General features: G+C 43.3%; 1 protein-coding gene across 2 annotated transcripts; it reads right to left on the reverse strand.

Moving 5' to 3' along the window:
* Positions 1 to 189: 189 nt before the first annotated feature.
* LOC133956968 (MYND-type zinc finger-containing chromatin reader ZMYND8-like) lies at positions 190 to 17,234 on the reverse strand. Of its 2 annotated transcripts, none has more exons than XM_062392347.1 (20): positions 16,708 to 17,234; positions 11,633 to 11,703; positions 10,803 to 10,963; positions 8,698 to 8,841; positions 8,147 to 8,260; positions 7,959 to 8,051; positions 7,775 to 7,862; positions 7,635 to 7,690; positions 7,467 to 7,544; positions 7,249 to 7,364; positions 6,668 to 7,143; positions 6,069 to 6,197; positions 5,842 to 5,994; positions 4,740 to 5,252; positions 3,299 to 3,778; positions 3,040 to 3,188; positions 2,760 to 2,840; positions 2,599 to 2,677; positions 2,240 to 2,479; positions 190 to 1,332 (listed from the first exon to the last, which is right to left on the reverse strand). In XM_062392347.1, exons 1-20 carry the CDS (start codon positions 16,719 to 16,721, stop codon positions 1,154 to 1,156), a joined length of 3,414 nt encoding a protein of 1,137 aa, XP_062248331.1. In that variant the 5' UTR covers positions 16,722 to 17,234; the 3' UTR covers positions 190 to 1,153. The 2 variants fall into 2 exon arrangements, with proteins under 2 accessions (XP_062248331.1, XP_062248330.1); XM_062392346.1 differs by having other exon boundaries at positions 8,698 to 8,919.
* Between the last annotated feature and the right edge of the window lie 2,759 nt (positions 17,235 to 19,993).

A 19,993-nucleotide genomic window follows, 5' to 3' on the forward strand; every position in this document is an offset into this window, starting at 1 on the left:
GATTAATAAAGCATAATTGGATCATAGTATTAAATGTCATTGTAATAATTATTAATACATTTTCTGTTTAATGAGCCACATCCTAAATTGCTTTATTATCCTATTATTTAATCTGGATCATTTTCTATACCCATGATGGACGTTTGACTTCTCACCGCACTGAGGACGTATCAATAATCAATAAGCACCTCACTGATCAGAGCATTTTTATTTTTGCTTCACAAGTCCATATATTGTATTTACAATATGTAAACAAGAACGAGACACAAGCTCAAAACATACATGCTCACAGGAAATAATAACCAGCCAAAAATGCAATTTTCTATTCATACCTTCCCAGTTCTTAGACACAGTCTGACCAGGATTTACATCAGCTTTGGATAACTGGTTAAACAGAGACTTTGCTCAGTGCTGACATTCATATGAAGTAATTTATTTTTCAAATAACTTCTTTTTTTAGACACATAGAAATGTGATTTCATTTAACATACTATAAAAACATATAACACTATAAATATTGTTCAGTTATCTTCTTACAAAACTTTGTACAGTTTACATTTTTTAGTTATTTTTTCTTTTAATAAATCACAGATATTTTTTGATGGAGGCCTTTACAATGTTGAGCAACAATACAAAACTGGTATGGGCCAAAAAATGTCATGAAGAGGACATGGTTAAAAACAGTCAAGATGAAACTACTCAAAATACCTCTGATGGCACCGTTATAAATGAGCATCAAGTGTTGATTGGCTATTTTGAATTGTTTGTATCTTAGAATATGGAGAGTAAATCAACTCTGTGAAACCGCCAGGAAGTACTTAAAAGCAGCATTGAATGTGATAGTGTGGTAAATAATCTGTGGGAACAGAGTTGTAACACAGAAGACAGTACGAAAACAGACAGACTCACATTTTATTTCTCCTCAGTCTACTTTTCCATGGTGAACACAGATTTCTGGGAACTGCGATTGATTGACAAACGAAAAATATCGGCTAAGCAGATGTACGTGTGGGAATGAAAAAATTAAGAGTTTCTTTTTGTCAGACAGACACAGGCCTTCAAGCACCAATCTTTTTTTACGGCAAATGTTCTTGATGCCACGAGCCCTTCAGTGGCCTTGGAAAGATCTTCCAGAGTCTCTGTAGCGTCGCAGTTAGGTCACAGTAACAGCAGCACTGTCCTTACTCTTGTCAATGAGTGAGGGAGAGTTGCTTTTGTCTGATATGGATCCTGCTCCTGAGGGCAGGGTCTGTGTGGCGGGAGAGTGACCTGATGGTTTGATGGGAGGTTCCGAGTTGGGCTCTGCCTCCGGATCCTGTTGCGAAGCTGAGGCTGGAAGGGAAAGCAAAACGGAAAATGAGAACAGGGATCACAAACACAGTGCTTGTGTCACAGACGTATACAATTTGTATACCAGTGTCTGCCCTAAATATTGAGGATTTGTTGACTATGATCCCACATTACTGTATATGCCACTATATATTATGTTTATAGTGTGTATAACTTCTTTAAACCACAGGGAGAGTGGGGACTGTTTTCGGTCCCTTCTCTCTTCAAGCAATACCCAAGGTCTGGTTATAGATAAAGGGCCAACCAACAGTACATTGTAGTGTCTACGATTAGTCCCTTTCATATCTAACTCAGATGCAGAATCTCTTTTGCGAATTTCACCAGTGGCAACACGAAAGGACACAATGTGATTTAGGAAAGCATATTAAGACCATCCAATAGGATGCGAAAGCCAACATGAATCATAGAGTGACATCAATTCTAGCATTTCATGGATGTGCCGGAAGGGGGGGGGGGGGGGGGGGGGGGGGGTCCTTGATGCATCAGGTCTACGGTAAAATATGCTGCATAAGACATCAGCTGCTGCCTGAGTTCTCCTTTCACCAGCTTCCATAACACTTTTCACCAAAAAGCTCTGGACTCTCATCATCAATCTGACATCTTCTACATGAATGAACACCTCCTTTTCATCTGCAACCCTCTTTGTGTTCTTCTCTTTCAATTTGTGCATCTGGCTTTTGTTAGAAACGTCCTCAACATGGGCTCACTTCCCCAGAGGTTTTACGAGGGAGCTGGCAGGAAAAACTGCAGGTCAGTGCTTGTCTGAAACCAGCTTGACACGATAGTTCTTATTGACTCTCTCTGCCACATGTCCTACAGCCAATAACAGGTTTCTGTCAGTGTACTTCATATATGCAGTACTGGTACATAATGAGCGTGTCTATATTACCTGACTGCGTGCAGGACTTCATATGCTCAGGCCAATGGGCTTGCTGACATGGGTAGTCACAATAGCTGGTGTTCCAGCAGCAGTAGAAGATGGCCTCCTTCCTGCAGTTGGCGCACCACTGTTTCTTTTTGGTCTCGTCCACCGCCTGCTGCTTTTCCACCTCTGTCTGCTTCTTGACCTCAGCCACCAGCCGTTCTCTTTCCTGCTCCAGACTCTGCCTCATCTCCGCCATCGTCAGTTCTACGTTCATAACATTTAAGAAAAATTTAAATAAAACACAAATGTAAATACATGATATTCAGGCAGACTGGTTCAGTGGGATGTTGACGCTTAAAGATGCAATGACGCCGGGAACTTACCTAGATTGTGCTTCATCTCTGACAACTCTTGTTGATGCAACCACTGGAGTTTTTCAATCTCTATTCTTAACCGTCGTATCTGAGACAAAAATACACAGAGATTAGAATCTGCTAAATATTAGTATTATAGCACGTTAATCCCAGTGTGTGGCAGTATTTACCTCTGCAATTGTGTTTCCTGATGTGTTTTTGGAAAGGTCGCTGTAGATTTCAGTCATCGTCCCTTTTATTGTGTCCATAATCTGCAGAGATTTGCCAAAAAAAAATGATATTAGTCAAAGTTTAGAGTCATGGCACGTTTTTCTGAGATTTATTTCTTTGTACTAGTTGCCATTGATGCAAGACGACAAGAATTAAAGTGATTATAATGCCTACAACAGCCTTTAAGATAAATAAAACTGTGAGTCATTTTAATCACTGGTGTGAGAACGCTTAGCTTACCTTATTTGTGTACTTGGTTATATCTGCAGCCACATCTGCAGAGACTGTGGGGATCTGTACGTCTCCTGACATGAAGGAAGAGGAGCTAGAGGATGTGACCTGTGCAGCTGTGGATGAGGACGTATTCTGAGGCGGGTCCTTTGGTAGCACTTGAGATAAAAGTGGAAAAGGGGAGGTAAATTATGCATCTCTCAATACACAATTTATCCCATTATATTAAGATAATTGCTCAGAGGATTGATTATAGTGACGTATGTACCTTTGGCTGACTGTCTGGTCTGATAGCGGGTGCTTGAAGAGGAGTTCTGTGGTTGAGACGGCAGCTGCTGTGGGCTTCGTGTTTGACCCAGCGTCTGGGCCTGTGTTTGCACTGCTGACTGCTCTCCCTGCTGCTGCTGCTGCTTCTGCACCTTCTCCATTTGCAACTTCTGAGAGGACGCTGGAAACTTGGTGGGATTCCAGATCACTGCCCGCTGCACGGCCTGAGCTGTCTCTTTGGGCAGTAGGGGGCGCTGTTTCTTTAATGCTGCAGGAACTGGGGATGCTGCGGAGACCGAGGTGGAGGCAGGAGAGGCAGCACTGGTTGAGCCGCTGGTAGCTGTGGTGGAACTGGACTGACCAGATGCTGCAGTGGCGACGAGGTTGAGGGCAGCGGTGATGGAAGGTTGCAAGGCATCTTTCAGGGAGGAGGCAGCGTCCCGGGATGGTGCTGCCGCTGTAGCAGATGAAGGAAGTTTACCTGCAAAGAAAAAATAGACATATATTGTTGTTTAAAAGAGGGAGACACTCTGGATTTTTAAATAAAGCACTTTCAGCACAGGAGGGTTAAGTTATTACAAACTTGAATCCATTTAATGAGTCTACTGGATAAAATTATTAAGATTATTCTATTTATTATTATTTAGGATTACCAAAACCACATTGAAGGAAGTAAATTGAGTGTATTGTGTTTTGGAAAATGCAACTTTGTCTGTTGTTAACACAGGAGGAGATTTTCCAGGTCATACACGTTCACAACAACAAGAAAATCTCAGGAGTGATCACGGGGGGGGGTCAGGTGACGTCTGAAGAGAGCATGCAGGAGGCAGGAGATTAAATTCCACTGCGGAAATCACATGTTTTTGTTTACAGCACATTAACCTTGACCCGTATCACAAAAAGCTCTCCGATCTCGTTGTCATTCCAGGCTTAAGTCTTCTTACATTTGCAGAGCTATGTGTGTTACATTAACACACATAGCTAACATTTAGCTAACATTTAGCCCCTTTAGATACATTCAGAGTTCAGTGCATGTCTGAGAGCAGATTATTTAATTGTATATTTTGCACTTTAGCTCTAAATTCCCTGTTTGTGTGAACGTGAGCATGAATGGCTTTAAACGTCAGATCTTTATAATAAACCGGCAACCTATCCAGGGTGTACCCAGCCATACGCCTAATGATGGTGGGATTGGCTTTAGCCTGTGACCAAAACATGTTTGGGAAACTTTGAATCTATGGGGCCTAATCTGTCACGACACAAAAAGTGGCCACCCAGACAAAGGCAAGCTAGAAGAAAGTTTTACGGTAGATAAAGTGGTGCTCTGGAGACGATTTCTGTGAACTGCTGATGGACTTGTATGGTCTCTAATTTAGATACGTGCATTTAAAGCATAAGGATATTATGGATGATCACTGAAGAAAATATTTCCAAGTCCTCACCTTCCAACTTGACAACATTAGACTCTTTGGGAGTCTTGGCAGCCGAAGCTCCTGGCTCTCTTCTCGCCCTCTTTGAGTCCCGACCTCCGTGTTCATCACCCAGGTCAATCACCAGCTCTCTTTCAGAATCAGAGTCTTGCTCTGTGACTGATGTAGCAGCATCTCCCTTGCCCTCCTCTGGGGCTTTGGGCTTGTCAGCGAGGGGCTGAGACTGGGGCGTTCTGGGCTTGTCCTGGAGGTCCCTATCTGGGCCATTGGCCCCCAGTTTCTCTTTGAGCAGGGGTTCAAGGGTGGCTTTATCCCCTGGCCCTGTTCCTCCCTCCTTATTCTCTCTGTCCGTGCTCGCCTTAGGCCTCTTTTTCTCTGCTTTGTCCTTGTCGTCCTGGGTCGAGCTCTTTGGCTTGTGTTCCTCGTCGCTGAGATACTCGCTGTCACTTGAGTCCGACTTCTCAGAGTCTTCAGAGTCACTGTGATCCACACCTTTATACACATCTTCAGAAATCTCATCGATCCCTGGATGGATGAGAAACATAAATTCTTTATTATGTCAGAGAAAAAACACTTTGACAGATATAGTAGAATAAAGACAATATCTTGGGTGACAGCCAAACATACGGTTTCACAACTATCACCAGAAGTCATAGAGAGTCAGATATCACATGTTTCAGCTGCACTATGATTCGGGTAAATTCCTTATTAGTATTAGACAATGGATGTGGTACCCAGCACCAGGTACAACCCAATACAAGACCCATTGTAACCAGCAGAGATTGTTCTCAGTGGCTTTGCTGCCTGTACAGTTCCACAACATTTTAGCTTTTGATGGCCACAAGCTCGGCACGTTGTCGCTGAAGGTTTACTTTTCGCAGAGCACAACTCCACCACCAAGACAAGAGGAGGCCATAACTCATTTGATCTGAGTGGCAAAGACAAAATCACAGATGATGGGTCGGGTCACGAGTCACATGTTAACAGGTCTGGGTAAATCCAGATTTGACTGGGAGATCATAGTGGGTCAGGTCCTTTACGGAGCTTTGTGGGTGCAGGTCTTTGCAGGACGCTGAAAAGTGCAACAATCAGCTGAGGTTGATTGGTTAGTTACCGAGCTGAGCCTTGCAGCTCTCAATTGTCTTGTCCAGGCTCCTGATGTGTTTCTTTGGGGTCGGGAAGGCGGCAGATGATCCTTGTTGCTGATTTTGTTGCTGCTGCACAGTTTCACTTAACTCCTTCAGATCCATTTCAGCCTTTACTCGATCTGAAAAGGTCAACGTTTAGTTTCAGAGCAAATTCTCTCAGCCTCATAATGACACCTTCAATTGTGGTACTGACCCAGGTTGAGATTTAGGATGCCGCCTGTGCCCGAGGTCCTTTCCTGTTTGGGCACTAGTCCAGGGTTAAAGGGTTTTGGGCTGCCTGTCACACTGCCTGTAGGACCCATCCTGCCTGAGACCGGAGACCCTGTAATCACACACACACACAAAAAAACTTGGTTACTTTTGATTTAGCTGATGCATCCTTCTACTGTAGGCTACACAGTTAAGGTGATGTAGAATTTACACCTGCAATAACTGATTTTGGAGAATGGCAGAACAGAACACAAGATGGACCTATCGTCACTTAGTGATATAATGAACATCCAGATCTGTAATTCATGTGGAGTCTTGATTGTGGACATTTTTCAAATATAAATCCAATTTTCACTCTCTTTAAGCAATGCCTTCGTTTCAACCAATTCCAGAGAGAAATATGCCTTTTCGGCCTCTAAAAGCTTGTCTCTAATTTGATCTGTATACTGTCAAGCAGGTATAAGAGCGATGAAAGTGAATTATGTTTATAGAATGGGCAGCTAAACAATCAACTGAAACAAGCTCTGTCACCACTTCCATTTGCTGTATTGCTATTAGTCCATATATCTACACTTTTGTTACCTGAACAGTCCATTGATTCCTCTCCAGTGCTGTAGTGGAAACCAGGATTCCTGCTGGCCTTCTCCATGTCCTGCTCCCCATCAGACCCTGTGTGGACAGACGAGCCGGTGCTCATGGGGGACCGAGGCATGTCCGTCATGGAGACCCTTCGACTCATCCCACTGTGTGTGGAACCTTTGCTGAGAACCATCTTGGGAGATGCGGTCGTATCAAAGTTTAAGCGAAGTTTCTCGTTTTTCTCCGTCTTCACAGTCCCAGCACTCGGGTTGGAGGGGTCCAACAGCATCTGCAGCTGGTTGTTGGGTGTGAAGGGGGTGCGAAAGGGTGCGTAGTTGAAGACCCCGAATTTCTTGCGAATGTTCTCCACATAGACCTCCATCTCCTGCATGGCACTGTTGAAAATGCTTTTCGTCTTTTTCACAGAGAAGGGGATCTCTTTGGACATGAGGTAGCAGTTGTTGATGGGGACCCATGCCCTGCAAGAAACAGTGACCACATTAGATCACCTGGAGACAATCTTGGCTCCATTTTGTTTCAACGACAAGGCAATTTCTTCTGCGGTGCTCAAAAGAAAATCTCACCTGTCATGTTGACCAAAGAACCGTGCGTCTACCTGTCCGTCCTTATCTCGAAGTGCTTTTGCTGGCCAGAAAGGAAACCCCTTTAGCTTGGCCCAGACCAGGGGGTGGGGTTGACTCTATTGGGGACAAATGAATAAATCAGCATTTCACACATTTAAGATCTCAACCTGTACAAACACTGTTTAAATATATTATTTAAGATCATGTAAAAAACCTACACATGGCTCACAAAACCAGTTCTCCCTCTTTTGGCATGAAGACAGGTAACACTCTGGACACACCTCGATTTCATTCATCTAAGATGGAAAGACAAAGATGTGTTTGATTTCTAAGAGAGAGGAAACATCGGAAGCTTTGCCATCGATGATTCAAAAATGCTTCTTTACCTCATGTTCACAAATCTTGACGATGACTTTTGCAGTTGCTGTGAGTTTATGATTACCTGGAAGAAAGTCACAAGCAGATTAGAGGTTTTTAAGACGTCATAAGTTGCCATATGTTGTTGATAAGTCTCGAAGTTGCCTACCTCCATTATAGATGATGCAGTTGTGCAAGATCCATTTCATATCAGCAAGAAAGGCTTCAGTGCAGCCAAACATTTTCTTTTTTACATTCTATAGACAAATAAAGGAAATTCAATTACACACAAGGAACTTGAAAATTAATCACATTCAATTTTTGTGACAAGCAAATGAAACAAACAATAGTACCTTTTCTAAAGTACACAGGTCCATGGCATGGAAGATATACTCAGCGTAATCTGGGTGTTGTTCCAGAGCCACAGGCTTTTGAAAAGGCTCAGTCTGCCCACACAAATATAAAAGAAATGAATTAATGAAACAGGCTTAAACAACGATTTGGATATCTCATTTCCTCACAGAGAATGTAGCATTCTTACCCCTGGCTGTTTAATCTTTTGGAGTGCAAATTTGAGCAAGTAGGACAGTTGGTCTAATGTCAGCATTGTCATTGCCTTGCTCTGGGTTTCAATGCATTCGGCAACTGTTATTTTCTGCAACAAAAAATTATGAATTACATTGATGAAAATATACAGAAGGTAATGAAACCTCAAGCAAACAGACTGACCACAGAAATCCAAACAACTTTACAGCTTGGTTTTTGTAACGTTTACATCATCTGCATGTCTTTTGATTTAGCGTTCACAGATGTTAGATGATCAAAATTGTGCCAATTAAAAAAAGTTAAGAAGCGGATAGAACTTTAATCTTCTGACATGTCGAAGTGTGAGCTATCGGTTGAACTTCCAGGGGTGTCAGAGCGTGTGTCTCAGAGGAAACGGAGTTCTTTTTTTGATAACCCTCAGATTGTCCCTGGCTGAAGCCGCTCACGACACACGACCCGACATCCCTTTCGTTAACCGAGCAGGCGAGATTGTGCGACAATCACTTGCGTACAACCGCACACATACACGTGTCTTCGGCAAGATACCTCACACTCTGGACAGAACCAGTCGCCCTCGGGCTCGGCTGGTAGTTTGAGGCACTTGGCGTGGTACACCCTGGGGCAGAGCTCACAGCAGAGCACCTGGCCCTCGCGGTGGCACAGCCAGCAGTAGAAGTCATTCCTGCCGTCCTGCGGTACAACATCAACAGGGTCTGTGGTGAGTGCTGGCTGCTTCATATAGTAAAACGGACCATGTCTTAGCTCTGACTGAAATGCAGGTAAGAGAGACAGGGGGGAAGGTTTCAAAAAAACACGCAGGAACACAAAAAGGTGCAATGCAACACAAACGAGGCAGCAGTAGGTTGGGATAAGCAGGGTAAGCAGCATAGAGGACAATATCGGTAATTTACCCAACACAGGACTACTTTTTTATCAAATACAGTATACAAAACTGTGACACCCCTCATCAATATCACTGTAATGATAATTATAGCACACAAACTGTACATTCAATACAATGTCAAATGTCTTACTATTTTAAAAATAACTAAATTTGGAAGTCCCGAGTGACACTGCAAGTATTTTGTATGTCCACCTTTATTTCTGACGACACATTCTATTGGAAGGATGCAATGAGTGGGATGATGTTCTGCCATTTCTCACTGATTAATGCTTGTTGACAGTATATTTTCTAATGTTGCATATACAAATGTGTTGCAGTGTCACAGGTAAACTGTCTTTTTGTGAAGCATATTTTCATTTAATTCTAAATTATACACAAAGTTTAATCAAAAAACAGCTTAGAGTTCTCACGTTTAGAATGACTTGACATTGTAGTGATACTTCAATGGGGTGTGTCAGCTTTGTTGTAAACAATCTGGTCATGTGACATTTTCAACCGTGAGTCAATCAAAACAGGTTTCACTATGTAAATGTTGCTCATCTTTTAGCTGAGAGCAAACACTTTGCATGAGGTGATAACACAACAGGTTCTTTTGTTAACTAGTTATTCATGCATATTATTGGATAAATCCACTCTGGTTAACTGTTAATCTCTCTGTAGTAGTGTTGGTAGAATTTAGCTGTCACTCGTAGAATTAGCTTCTATCATCATGCAAGGTCAACATGGGGCTTAAGGACACAAGGGAATCACTCAGCACCACATTAATCTGGCAAACACGTTATAAAATCATCTGCATAAAATTCCACAGAACAATAACTTAACATAAGTGACTGTGTGTTATCAATGTCACCAAAAACACAAGAATTTAAAATGTATTAAAGTATATTTGAGTTGACCAGGCTACAACCTAAACAACTTGTACGAGACAAATCCACTGTCATAGACATTTTCAGCTGTAATCTACAGTCATAATCAAAACTGACATGTTCTCACAGGTAATATGGCACTCTGCTTTTTCAATGCTCAAGATTACCTAAAAGCTACTGGACAAACAATGAGACTTCAGGGGGAAGATCCAGGAACTTTTAAGCCCCTTACACAAACATTGTGAAACAGGGCGATTTCTCAGGAAAAAGTTAATGGATCTTGGTAAAAAAAAAAGGCATATTTAGGGATCTGATATCTACAACCGTCTTCAGACATGTCCTCCGGAGGAAGGAACAATTTAGGGTCTGGACGTTCTCTGCAGTTTGCTTTTCACACATGCAAAACGTGTTCACAACAGCAGCAACTCCTCCGGAGGATTCAGGCAAGGGGTGGCGCCGCAGGCAGAGGCCGGAGGTATCATTAATTATGCTGAAGAATCACTTGTTTTTGTTTACAGGAAATAAAAACTAGCGCCGACTCCATCAGCTCAAAGTTTGAAACGCTCTTCTGTGTCCTCTACCTCTGCTTTACCATCCATTTGTTTTGTTTTTACATTTATGTGACTGTCACGTGATGGACGCGTCATCAGCATCCCTGTAGCTTGTGGTGAATCCAGCAATGGATCCCCTGCTGTGTTCTAATGTTGGCTCTGTTGGAGTTTCAGCTGACTTTCTATTTATCGTATTGAGTCAACAGACCGTTGGGCGTTGCTTTTTACAGAGTGCCATTCTAGTTTTTGTTTTGGCTTCTATCTTAGGGTTTCGACTCTGCCTATGAGAACACATCAGATTTCAAAAATGAGTAAACTGAAGACACTTACCTGGTCTTTGTGACCGCTGATGGCCCCAGGCTTCTTCTTCTTCTTGACAGGGCTAGGGGAGGTGTCTGAGGGAGAGTGTCCATTGGATGAGTGAGTGGGACTCGACACCTTCCTCTTCTGTGGCACCACCGGTCGTTCTGCTAACGCCGGTGGATCAGGGACTGGAGGCAGAGACACAATTGGGTCATGACATGACATTACAATAGACAAACAGGCCTTTAAGGCTGAAGCAGAGTCCTGTCTGACAAGTTACACATATTTAAGATGAATAAAAGTCTTGAGGGCTAGGACACTAATTTAGCTATTCCTAAAATATATCAAGGAAACCATAATATGGGGGAGAGCGTAGCATAGGGGATAGAGCGGGTGTTCTGCAACAAGAAGGTTGCCGGTTCGTATCCCACTCTTTTCCATCTGCATGCCTAAGTGTCCTTGGCAAGATACTGAACCCCTAAAATGGCCCCTCATAAATGCTCATTAGTTTTCAGCTGATCAGTTAAATAACAAACAATAATAATAATGTGTTGAGCTAAAACCAAACACACTGATCTAAACAGCAATTACAGTGTAATTATTAGAGATGCTACAATAAAATGACACAACTACATTAACACCTGATGAAAACAAATGGCCTGAGGGCTTCCTCTTAACTACCTAGACCCTGTGTGGATACTTTTGACACAAACAGGCAGCAGGGTATAATGAATTATCTTTGAACTCCTGAGAGAGCAACAAAATGTATCACACTGTCCTGAATAACCTCAACGTGAAACCAAGTCACCTCGGAGGTCTCGGCCCTAAACGCGAGCCGCTCGGCCTCGGAGTCTTACCTTTGGGTCGCAGAGACGCATCCATCCCCTCTACCACATCCGACTCCGTCTTTATCTCCTCCTCAGCCAGACTGCAGAGCGCCGCACAGGAAAAACACAAAGTCAGAAATGCTGTTCAGAAACCAGAAACCACAACAACAGCACAAGAGCAAACAAGTGGAGCGCCACCTCATGCACCAGGGTCCCAGTGGGTCCGTCAACAGGGACCCTGCAGGTTTCCATTGTTACCGTTTCTTTCCACTGGATTACAGCACATCCCTGACACCAAGTTCACATCCCCTCCATACTATCAGTAACAAGCGAGTGTGAATATGTTTCTTTATGTTGCAAGGGAGAGGATGGTAGCAATCGCCATGGCAACACTCCTCTCCGCTAAGCACGAGTTGATATTCACAACAACACACAAGGCCATTTGACTAACATTGTCCTGCATCTCGCTGCGTGGAGGCATCGCAGCTGTACGAGTTTCAGTCCCGACTAGTTCCCTGATACGTGATCTGTGCTAACGAGAAAGCCGGAGGGAATTGGGCCATACGACGGTGGGAGCAGCGTCTCGTGATGAATAACAGCATATGCTTCTGCCACCTCTCAGGTCCCTTCAGTAGCTACAAGGCGGCACACCCCCGGAGGATTTGGGCCCATTCTTGGGAGACAAATAACAACAGATCCACCTAATAGGCTTCCAAGCTAATGTCTCCTGTTGTTGAGCCCCTGAATGTTCATCATCACAAGCGCCGCTGATTAAAACACATGAGCCACATTGTATATTTAGAAAATATCAAAATAGAAAAGTAATAGACGTTGGCGTTCCTCAAATTGTAGCTCACATACGGGCCTCGTTTACTGACGTGTTTACAACCTGACATTGACATCATATGTTAATAAATCCACAGATTGTAAAATATTCCAAATGCTAAGAATTAAGCTCTGTCCATTACACACACACACACACACACACAAACACACAGACACACACCAGGAATTTAAAAAGCCAGATTTCCCAGGTCCAGCTCTCGTCTCATTTCCTCTGTGGGGGAAAGAGAGAGAGAATAAAGAAGGGTCCAGCCATAAATGAAGGGCTTTGAGAGTTTGGCTCCTCCTTTGTTCGAGCAACAGAAGGCCTTGTTCCAAAGATTGTAGCTTTTATTCACGAGCCCCGAGCAGAAGACACCCCTCCCAAGGACCCCTGACAGGTCACACACTTGACCAGTTCATAGCGTTTGGCTGCAGCTCTGGGTTCCAGTGAGGATGTTGGGTTTACAGGCTACAACACAAAGGTCAACCACGTTTGAAGGGATAAGCTTTTCTCTTTTTTTTACTTTTCCTCTCGTCTTCTGAAAGTAAAAGAATGTTCTCCGTGTCCCCTCCTCCACCATTATAAAGGCGTTCCACACATGGTCGATCAAAAGTCAGTTCACTGGCAGGGACACGATGGGTAACATACATATCATAAAGGATTTAGTGAATTAGATACAGCAAACCCAATGCTTAAACGAAAATGCTAAAGTATTTAACAGTGGTTAAATATCTCATATCTGTCCAACAAAAACAATACTGGACCAAGCTAACACTGCTTCTCACACCCATCAAGGCTTTTCTAAATAAATCCCCTGCTCTTTCAGACTTTAAAACTGGAAACCACAAACAGTGCCTCAAACTGAACCCAAGAGGAATGTGCATTGTAACTTGTTTGATCTGACATGGCTTGAGCAGAGATTCTTTCACAATATGGCACATGGGTATCTTGTTTCAGCCTGCCAACCGTCTCACACACGCACACGCACACACACACACTACCCCTCCAGGGCCTTCCTGTTCCGGACTCAGTGAACAAACCAGGCCCACATGAAAATAAGAAGACATTAAGCCAAGTCTTTCTGCTACGTGTTCCACAGCCCTGAGAGAGAGAGAGAGGAAAAAAAAGATACGCCATCATCAGGCAGCACCAGAGCTGCTGAACGACGTACCAGCACCAGCTCATATTGTACACACACTCAATGACAAGACACTGCAGCCGCAGCCACCAGGAAGACAGGATGAGCAGGAGTCAAAGAAGTAAGCTGATCCAAAGGGCCCTCTCAGATCAGGAGCTATGATCCATCACAGTATAGGCAAATAAATCCTCAGCAGGTTCTGGGATATTCCACAGAGAGACCCTGGTTCAAGAAAACACATGACAGCCATTTCCCCCCTCTGCTGCAAGTGGTACCTGATGGACAAGAAGGAAACAACACTGAGTCAGTGCCTTTGGATCCCACTCCTGTGAGAGAGAGACGAGCAGGGTTCTCTCGTCACAGAAAATGGAGGCCACGGCTTGCTCCCCTCCCCCCTCGCCCCCATCCCCCACTCCAAGGCTCGCACTCAGGCACTGGCACATCCGTGCAGGAGGACCAGGGAGAGATGTGTGGAGATTACAGTCCCACATAAAAATAAAAATAAATGCAGGTACAGGATCATCTCAAAACAAAAAACCCTCATGCTGGAAACACGGACATGAGAAAATCCAGCAACGCGAGAGAGAGGCACTCATCTCTCACTCCCTCTCTTTTTTTTCCTACTGTCTTCAATCTTGGCTTCCCTCCTTCTCAGTGAATACAGCTGTCATAGAATAATTACATTTCATTCTGAGGCGAGAGACACCAACATTGTGGAGCCACACGCAGATCCCAGCACAGCTAATCCCTCATACCTAAAAGAGCCAAACAGGTTTTTTACACATCATACAGACAAATATCTGAGTAAAAATACAAGAGCGTCATTTGATATAAACATTCACACTAGAACCGGCATTGACAACACTTAGGATTAATGCAATGGACCAAAAAACAACAGGGCTCCTACTAAAGAAAACCTCTGAAAGAGTATTAGTTTCTGTTAAAAAGTTAGACACATTCACAAACACCAAAAACAACATGCAGACAATGAAATACAAATTATTAGCTTGTGCAAAATAATCAAAATGAAGATTTTCATTAAAAAAAAAATCAACTACACTAAGATAATACTTTTACCCCCCCCCCCCCCCGCCCCCCAACAGTTAAATCAGCAGATACTGTACAGAGACAGTACACACTGCATATCCTGTATGAAAGATAGATTTTGACCTGGATTTTATATAAGGCTGAAAAAGGCTGAATCAAAGATGGCTGTGGAATTTTCCAGAAGGCCCTTGCTCTCCCTGCTGCTCTCCCTCTGATTGTCAACCTCAACTGCAGCTGCAATTGGCTGCAGGGCCAAAAGGGTGGAACATTATTGGTCGGCTGTGCTATGCCACACTGATCACAGTGTGCAGGCTCCCCTCGTCCTTCTAAAATGCTGTTTTTTTTTCTTTTTTGCTGCAATGCAGACATTTCTCACTGCATTAGACGGTTTACTTCCCTCCGGGTTAGCCGGTCCTTCTAGGGTTATGACAGTAAAAGCTGGAGGGGATTTGAAAAAACGGCCTTAATGGTTATGATTATATTTGTGGTTGCGATGCATAACTCATTGGCCGTCCTGTTTACAGGCTGTGTACGCCGGGGAGAGGCCCAGTGGATTTGTACTCGACCCCGTAACGTTACGCACTGACATCTGTGACTGTCAATGATACATTTACACAGCACGCTCATGTAGGCACTGTGGAGTTATGCCTCTTTAGTAGAAGATCACTTTTGGTTTTGGTTTTTACAAAAGGGAGTGAACTGGGCTGAGATGAGACACGGATTGTAACGTGACCATTTTCTGGCAGTCATGTAGATAAAGTGAGTCGAGCCACAGGAAGGAGGAAGAAAACCTTTGTCTTCTCTACACAGACGCAACTGTTATAATGATGACTAATGACGTGAAACAATGTACTGTCCCTACATGTGCTGAAATTGTATATAGCATGTTCGTTCTTAAAGAAACACATGATATTTTCCACACAGGGATTTTTTAACCACCATTTTAAATGTTTTCTTTTCATGTTTTCTTATATAACAAGGATCCAACTGCCTCTTTGAAATGTGCCATAAATAAACTTGCCTTATATTGTGTGTATTTTGCTTTAAATAATCAGTTTGTATCTATCGCATGCATATGACATTTCTGTTCAAGGTTAAATCGTGAGAAATGCAGTGTAAAAACCTAGAAGAACGAGGTGAGAGGTTGTCGCTCAGTTCTGCCTGTGATCCGTAAGAGAAGCCTCTCTCCCGAGAAGACCTCTCTAGACACAAAATGGCCACTGTGTGAGGATCAGGGAGTGGAGGAAGCGGTTTCACAACACGCCGTGGAGCTGACGAAGCCCTGCGCTGTAAAACCCTGGGCCCGAGGCCTGCTGACAAAAGGGTTTGTTTTTCGAGTGGGTCGCCCTCTGACCAGACGGGAGTGAGAGAGTGAGTTCTCCTCAGTTGCAGGAGAAGCTGTTCCTGTTACATGTATGTGAAATCAAACGTCAGACAGAGTACAGGCTGCAGTCATGCGTCCTCTGACAAGTGGTTGACCCCTGCGTCTATTTCCTGGTCTGACAGAAGAAAACAGCACAGAGCCAATGCACGTACAAAGGACATACACCCCCCCCCCTTCTGTCTCTCTTCTCTTCCTCCACTGCCCATCCCCCATCTCTCTCTCTGTCTGTCTCTCTTTCTCTCTCTCTCCCAGGTTGCTACAGCATAAAAGGAGGTGTGGGTGCCATTTTTTAACAGAACTCTCCTTTAGATTCTAAGAAATAAAATAAAAAATGGGGTGAAAGGGATTTGCCATGGTCCACTCTGCCTCCTGTGTGGCAGCATGGCAGTCTGGAGGGGAGGGGGGGGGGGCACCCATGTGACCCTGAGACAGAGAGAGAGAGCAAGGGTGAGAGTCGTTACCCAATCCCCCCCCTCCCCTCCTCCTTCTCCTCCTCTCCCGCAGCCGTGGAGCACGGAGGCCTGGTGTGAGGCCTCCAGCTCCTCCTCCTCTTCCTCCTCTTCCTCCTGTTCCACTAAACTGATTTCAAGGTGTGAACACTCATCATGAGAAACCCCAACAGTCACCACAACAACGAGGGAAGGAAGCCATGTTGGTTATCACAGAGCTCAGAGAGATATAGATCTATGAAAAAAGGAGACAGAGCTTACCTCTGTGGATGCATGGCTGCCTGACACACTGTTATGTCAACACTTATAAAACATGGAGGACACTCTCAGCCCTCTCAGCCGAGGGGAAGGCTCCGCTCTGCAGGCAGAAGGCGATCCAGGCCCCGGCGATGCAAGCCGCCCCCTGACTGGTCGGCCTCCTCGCGGGCGGGATGCAAGGCCGCGCCTGATTGGCCAAAGCGTTTCCTTGAGTGATTATCTTTGTTCGGTGCAGGCAGGGGCAGACAGGCAAGAGGGGAAGCGAAAAACGAGCCGCAGAAACAACGTGGTTCACGCGAGTCCGTCTGCACAGCATCGCCTCGAAAGCCTCCCAGCGAAGAGTCAGTCGGTGGTTGTTCTCATGTAGGCAGAGGTGTGAGCGTGGGGAGGCAGAGGAGCAGGACACCAGGGCTGCTCTGCACCAGCCTCCATGTTTTTTCTCTCATGTGGACTAGGCCTTTGTTTAAACTCCTCCCTCCCTCCTGGCTGTTTCCAGAGGAGAGAGGAAAAAACACACACAGCTCTCAACTGTAATCAGTGAACCAATCTGCAACAGAAATAATACACCAGGTAGACGTCTATTTGGCTGCAACACGCTTCCAGTCACCTTGTTATTAAAATATTTGAATTGTCAATATCTCTCCACTGGCACATACTTCTTTACAGTGACAGCTTTGTGGTTGTTCTGGTGGCCTGACTTCCTTTTATTATTCTTATGCTCTTGTGTTTGACTGTTTTGTGTGATACTGGATGAGAACACTCCCCTCGCGATAAATAAAGTATCTACCTATCTATATATCTAGCCATCCATCTGTAAATATATATATATATATATCCATCCATCTAAATATTTATCTATCTATTCATCTATCTATGTACCTATCTCTATCTATCTATTCATCTATCTAACCATCTATCCATCTTTCTATCCATCAATCTATCTATTTATCTTTCCATCCATCCATCTATCCACCCACCCATCTATCTATCCACCTAATACTAGATACATTGAGATCATACTGCCTAACAACTCCTCTAAAATGGTGCAAAGTGCACTATGGGTGTCTTTGCACCATTTTACCAGCCTTAAATCTGTGGTTATGTATATTTTCGCTTAGAACTGAAGAAGCCTCTTGAGATGAGAAGTGAAATGTCTTTAAGAAACTCAACCAAGTCCAGTTGACCTGATTATTAGCACTTGGATAAACCCAGACCTGGATGACTGAGAATATTCATACACATCTTCTGTGTATATTTTTGCTGGTCTTTGTGTTTATGTTTGTTTTTTACTGCACAGTCCTAAAAGACTGCTAAACACACAAACCATGACAATAAACAGCTTTTCCATTCTGTTCTATTCGTTGTGGCACATTTGTCAAGGAGTCAAGGGTCTTTAGTTGCTTGGTTACGAACAGGAATCCTTCCTCTGGCCCTTGAAACTGGCAGATTTAAAAAAAACATCCAGGTGGACGACACTCAGGTTGTGTGCATTTTTTCAATCAGGTGAAGTTTTCTGTTTCTGTTTTCTTAATGGTGCTTTGGGCTGGGTATGTTTAATGCTTGACACAATTAATAAATAAAATCTAAAATCTACATCCACATATATTCTATTCTATAGTAGAGGAGAGGAAAGGAAAGGAAAAGAGTATTGAGGTCACCTTTCCTTTTCTGTCATACAAAGTTTTGTTACTGTTATGTCCCCGTCATATATAATAACACAGCAATAGTGATCAATCAAATAAATATAAAATATGCATGGACCCGTCACATTCTCCATAAAAAGAAATACAGAGGCACAGTTTGTTGGAAGTGTGTGTGTCTGTGTGTGTGTCGGGTTTCCTCTTTGACGCCTGTGCTCTAACAATGACCATCAATTATTCAACACAGCTGGATTAAGTACCATTTTCTTTCTTGTGTGTTTAACTTTCAGCAGCATTGACAGTCACTTATAAGCTCAGTGATCAGAAAAACACATATTGTGTAATCCCACGTAATATCGCTGCAATAAATACATATCTTTTTATTTGGGGCACTAATAAGTACGTGAAGGTGTGTCCAAATATTAGAGCATGAATCCTAATGTCAATACATGAACATACCATGTGTGCACATGGCGTGTATTTTGTTACACTTAACTGAAATAATTATATTCTGTTATCTTAGTCTGCAATACACCCAGAAACGTGTCAATAGATATGAAATGGAAAAGTGATCAAGAAAAGGACAGGGTTGCTTCCGGAGGATCAGGCCACATCTGCAGCCAGTATTCATTGATGCGGCTGATGTTGAGGTTGGTCAGGACCTGTACATACCTTGGACTGCAGCTGGACGACAGACTGCACTGGTCAGCGAACACAGACCCTCCACAGAGAGGGGCAGGGCCGGATCTGTTTCCTGAGGGGGGATGGGGTACTTTAACATCTGCAGGAAACTGCTGCTGATGTTTTACTAGAAAAGTTGTTCCTGTGAGATGCCAAGCGGATGGACAGACTGTCACCATTACTGCCCAGGCCAGATCTAGAAGCCTAGAATTTCTACTCAGCCCACCCCTGTGGGCAACTTTAGTCTGTCTCATTTCAATCTGCCAAACTTGTTTATTTCATTCTCCTTGTTCATAATTTTACAGTTTCCCGAATTACTGGTTGGACACAGTGCTGGCTTTTAAAAGATATTCTCTGACTAAACTGTATCCTTATTTAAATATTTTTACGCGTTCTTTAAAAGAGAAAAATGCTCACCACTAAGTTCACTGTGAAGGTGCCCAACCCAAATTTATAATTGCCCCCACCAATCTGAGAAATATAGATCCGGGCCTGTTACTACCTATGTTTAGCTTGATCTTATTTTATTATTTTTTATATATATCTCTAGGCTCTTGCACTGTTTTTACTTTACATCTGCTCTACCATAATTTGTACAGGCTGTGTTAGTCTAACACACCTCTGAATAGCTTCAGTTATTTATTTTCAAATCTGTATATTTGGCTTAAATACTCTGCCTTGGTTACTTGTGTCTTTCAATCACCTTATACTTTTTAATAATAATAATATTACTTGTAACATCGACAAATCCATATTCACTTAATAATTTATAGAGACAGCTTTTTGGTAGTTCGACTTTCATTTCACTGATTCATTTAGACTTTTTTATTATTCTTATGCTTTTGTGTTTGACTGTTTAATCTGTTACCTACATTTCTCTTGGATACAATGAAGTATGAACCTATCGGTATATCTATCTCTCTGAGTTTATTTTTACAGGGACACCAGCAGATCTTTACGGAGCAAAA

This window comes from Platichthys flesus, chromosome 7 (genome assembly GCF_949316205.1).
Source record: "Platichthys flesus chromosome 7, fPlaFle2.1, whole genome shotgun sequence".
In the NCBI taxonomy this organism is placed as follows: Eukaryota; Metazoa; Chordata; class Actinopteri; order Pleuronectiformes; family Pleuronectidae; genus Platichthys; species Platichthys flesus.

Bases quoted from the DNA above. Each gene is read 5' to 3' on its own strand.
- LOC133956968 (XM_062392346.1), bottom strand. The intron at 7,144-7,248 runs GTGAGATTTTCT...TGTTTCTTGCAG, and splicing joins TTCTTTGGTCAACATGACAG to GGCATGGGTCCCCATCAACA. The intron at 2,480-2,598 runs GTAAGTTCCCGG...TTATGAACGTAG, and splicing joins AGAGATGAAGCACAATCTAG to AACTGACGATGGCGGAGATG.